The sequence below is a fragment of the Morus notabilis genome, unplaced genomic scaffold (assembly GCF_000414095.1).
Source record: "Morus notabilis unplaced genomic scaffold, ASM41409v2 Scaffold248, whole genome shotgun sequence".
Lineage (NCBI taxonomy): Eukaryota > Viridiplantae > Streptophyta > Magnoliopsida > Rosales > Moraceae > Morus > Morus notabilis.
This window is the reverse complement of record NW_010374042.1, coordinates 507,208-510,869: the sequence shown is the minus strand read 5'-3', so window position 1 is coordinate 510,869 and position 3,662 is coordinate 507,208. Positions and strand designations below refer to the sequence as shown.

Genomic DNA, 3,662 nt, shown 5'->3' with positions numbered 1-3,662 from the left:
ATGGGTGAGAGATTGCAAAATTTTCAAAAACACAAGATACATCTTCGTAATCATATAATTTGGTTGTGTATCTTCTACAATATTGTTTCTTTTGACATTTAACTGATTTAGTGAAAAACACCTTTCCCTTTAAATATATATATATATAATGGGTGAGAGATTGCAAAATTTTCAAAAACACAAGATACATCTTCGTAATCATATAATTTGGTTGTGTATCTTCTACAATATTGTTTCTTTTGACATTTAACTGATTTAGTGAAAAACACCTTTCCCTTTAAAAAGAAACATATAAAAAATAATAAAATCTGTTTAGGTTTAATTTAATGTGGAATAAGGGGGGTTGCAAATACCAATCTAGATGTTATTTGTACCTCTGATATTAGTAATCTGCTATTGTCAATTATTTAAAACAGCAACAACAAAAAGTAATAAATAAATAAATAATAAAGACTTGAGATTATATAGATAACTAGATGGAAATTATAAAGTGAAGAAAAAAAAGTGGGGATATTATTGTGTCATATCAATTATCGACACTAATTTCTCTTGTTCAGGGAGAGGATCATGAGTTCACACATTAACCAACAGATCACGTAAAGTACAAGGGATTAACAATCAAGTACAAATTGCCAAGAAAATCAAAGAACATTACATATATATTGTTTTTTTCCCCCTTTATATATATATGATGACTTCTTAGTTTTGATGAGCTAGTTACATAGTACTTTCATGGTACCACAAGTGAGAGTGAGCTTAGAACCTAGAGAGGAACTGCATTTGCCTGAGGAGTGGAGTTAGGGTTTCCATGAGTTTCTCACATGGATGATTGTGAATTCCCTCGTATGTTGTCACAACGATGCTTGTGTCCTTGGATAGCCTCTGCACTTGTTTCTTCACATTGCATGTGTGATGCGTGCACCGATAGTAGCTCCTTTGATAATTTTTCATAGTTTAGTTTAAGTTGAAGGTACGTAAGCAAAAAAAAAAAAAAAAAAAAAAAAAAAAAAAAAAAAAAAAAAAACCATGGTGAGAATTTTTACCGTCAAAAAGAGAGAATTTCTTATCATAACGAGAATTCATATATAAATATATATATATTATATATGCGCGTGCGCGCGCACACATATATATATATTATTTACTTAAATTATTAATTATTATTTGTTAGTATGAGAAGTTGATAAAATGAACACCAAACTGTCCAAACCAAAATAAAGGAAAAAAAATCATTATTGCAAGGCACACAAATACAATTAAGTAACATGATTTTCAGCAGGTCACATCTATAAGAAATTTGTAAGAGAAAGCCTCAAAACTTTTAGAGCCCAAAAACAATGTACATCGAATAGACAAATAAGTTGTCACGTTAATGAAAACTTATAAGATTAGTTCACTTCTTGTTTTTCCTGTATAAGTAAGTCAATTTTGAAAGTCGTCAATGTCACTAATCTAACTGAAAATTAAAGTTAAAAAAAAAAAAAAAGGTTTAATGAGGGTAGGGAATTGACATAGGGAGAGTCTTGTCCTTCATCACCTAGTGCTAAGCTCTACTAGTATATTCCAAAACGACAGTTTGTTCTTTATCCTTCTAGTGCTGGCCTTTTATTTGACATTTGTATTAATGCTTTGGGCTGGATTTCCTCATATTTGTTGTTTCTTAGATTAGTTAGTGGTACTCCTGATTATCTTAACCTTGATAACAATTAATTTCCTCAAACTCAAAAATTATTCTATCACCACCAACCCCCCCTCAAGTTTTCGTATTAAAGTATTTCTACTTCTAGACTTTGTAAATGAATGTCTTCATTCAAATATGAGGCACCTCAATATGCGTTAGATAGTTTTCACAAATTAGTGATTAATTATCTTTTACCATGAAAATTAACGATGATAAAAGAGTCAGAATCTACTAATTAATATCTTCATAGGAAGCCTATATGCATCAGTATATACACATGTGTGTGTGTGTGTGTGTGTGTGTGTGACAGGCCGAATGTGAATTACTCCCTCATATTTTACACCATTGATCAGCTGCATTCGTGCTCATTTCTTGTGGTGCTTTTCTTGAACTTAAATTTATTTGTTCTTGTTTTATATATAGTTCTCTCCTTAAATTACTTGAACAAGATATATATTTATTTAAACTACTAAGAAGCAACCTTTACTTATATATGTATAGGCGAATTATTCTAGTAAATCAAGTAAAAATTATAGGACTGTATAAAAATATTTGTGTACTTTATTTTTCACTGTGTAAGCTTTTTAAATAAAATTGTGAATTCATTTACACACACACATAGATATTGTATAGGCGCTTCCGAGAATAACCTACGTTAATTATTAATTAACATATGTTGTCATGTTGAAACTATATATGTACGTACGTTTGTTCTAATGGTATAATTTTTCCCCTTTTGGCAAACAATATATTTGAATTGAATTACACATTAGTTTGAATGTGTGAATAAGTAAGGCTCGTTTGATTCATGCGTTTAAATCAGTGATTTTTTATTTTGGCATTTGAAATTTAAATTTTTTGTTAAAGAAAAATATTGTATCAGAATCAAAACTATGGGATTTAAACGCGGCAAACAAATGAGCCCTAAATGTTTGTCGATGAACCATAAAATATTTGTTTGATATAGTGCCAAACATCATATGAATTGTTCAAGTAAATAGAACAAATAATATTTTTCAACAATTTTGATGTACAGAGTAACACATATTGGTAATATCAACGAGTGAAAAAGGGGGGAACAAATTAACGTGAGATGTAGTAATTCTTCTTAAAAATGTGATTACGTAATCATCAATTGTATACCTGGGATATGAACTGTTCTTCACAGCTTTCTGTCCATATTTTCTCCAGCGATAGCCATCGTCAAGAATATCGTCGGCGCTCCTCGTCTGAAAGGCGAACCTCGGCCTACTCGCTTTTCTCATCTTTCCAACCGCTCTCCTCTTATTATTTCCCTTATTTTCTTCCCCACTATTAGCAGAAAGAGCAGCACTATTTTGCAATATCGTATTTGGTTTAGTGCTAGTATCCATTGTCTGATCACGACCACCTGCTTGAGCTGAGAGAAGGCCAATCCAGTCGATTTCAGGATAATCGAGAGGATTAGGGTTAGGGTTAGGGTTAGGGTTAGTGTTCGGTGTTGAGGAGGAAGAAGATGACGGAAAATTTGCGGAAGGTGCAAAGAGAAAACTAGGGTTTTGGGGTGGCAATAATAATGGTGATGATATCAATGACAATGGAGGTAAAGGTTCTTGGCCTTCCATTGGTGGTAAAAGTTTTTCTTTGAAGAGAAAACGTGTGAGAAAGCGGAAATGAAAAATGTACAAGTACGGAAGTTTATATAAGAAGGTTTTTAAGGAAGGTGGAAGTTGAGCGAAGAGGTTGGACTGACCCACAAAGAGAGAGAAAGAGATAAAATTATTATATAATTTTTGGAGTTGAAAGGAGGATTGGGTATATACTCTTTTTGTCTTTATAAATAAAGTTTTCCAATGCTTGCGGGGTAGAGTAAAGCCAACTACATCTCAACTACTTTTGTTCAACTGCCCTCTTGTTCAAATGAGAAGAAGACGTGCCTCAAAATGCATATCGTTATCATCTATGCATGAATTTGCATGATTTCATATGTAAATGCTAATTC

At 32.1% G+C, this 3,662-nt stretch overlaps 1 protein-coding gene across 1 annotated transcript; it reads right to left on the bottom strand.

The window, feature by feature from the left end:
• Nucleotides 1-756: 756 nt before the first annotated feature.
• On the bottom strand, nucleotides 757-3,084 carry LOC21404343 (probable WRKY transcription factor 43). Its single transcript, XM_010114665.2, has 2 exons — nucleotides 2,825-3,084; nucleotides 757-934 (listed from the first exon to the last, which is right to left on the bottom strand). Exons 1-2 carry the CDS (start codon nucleotides 3,052-3,054, stop codon nucleotides 757-759), a joined length of 408 nt encoding a protein of 135 aa, XP_010112967.2. The 5' UTR covers nucleotides 3,055-3,084.
• Nucleotides 3,085-3,662: the final 578 nt, after the last annotated feature.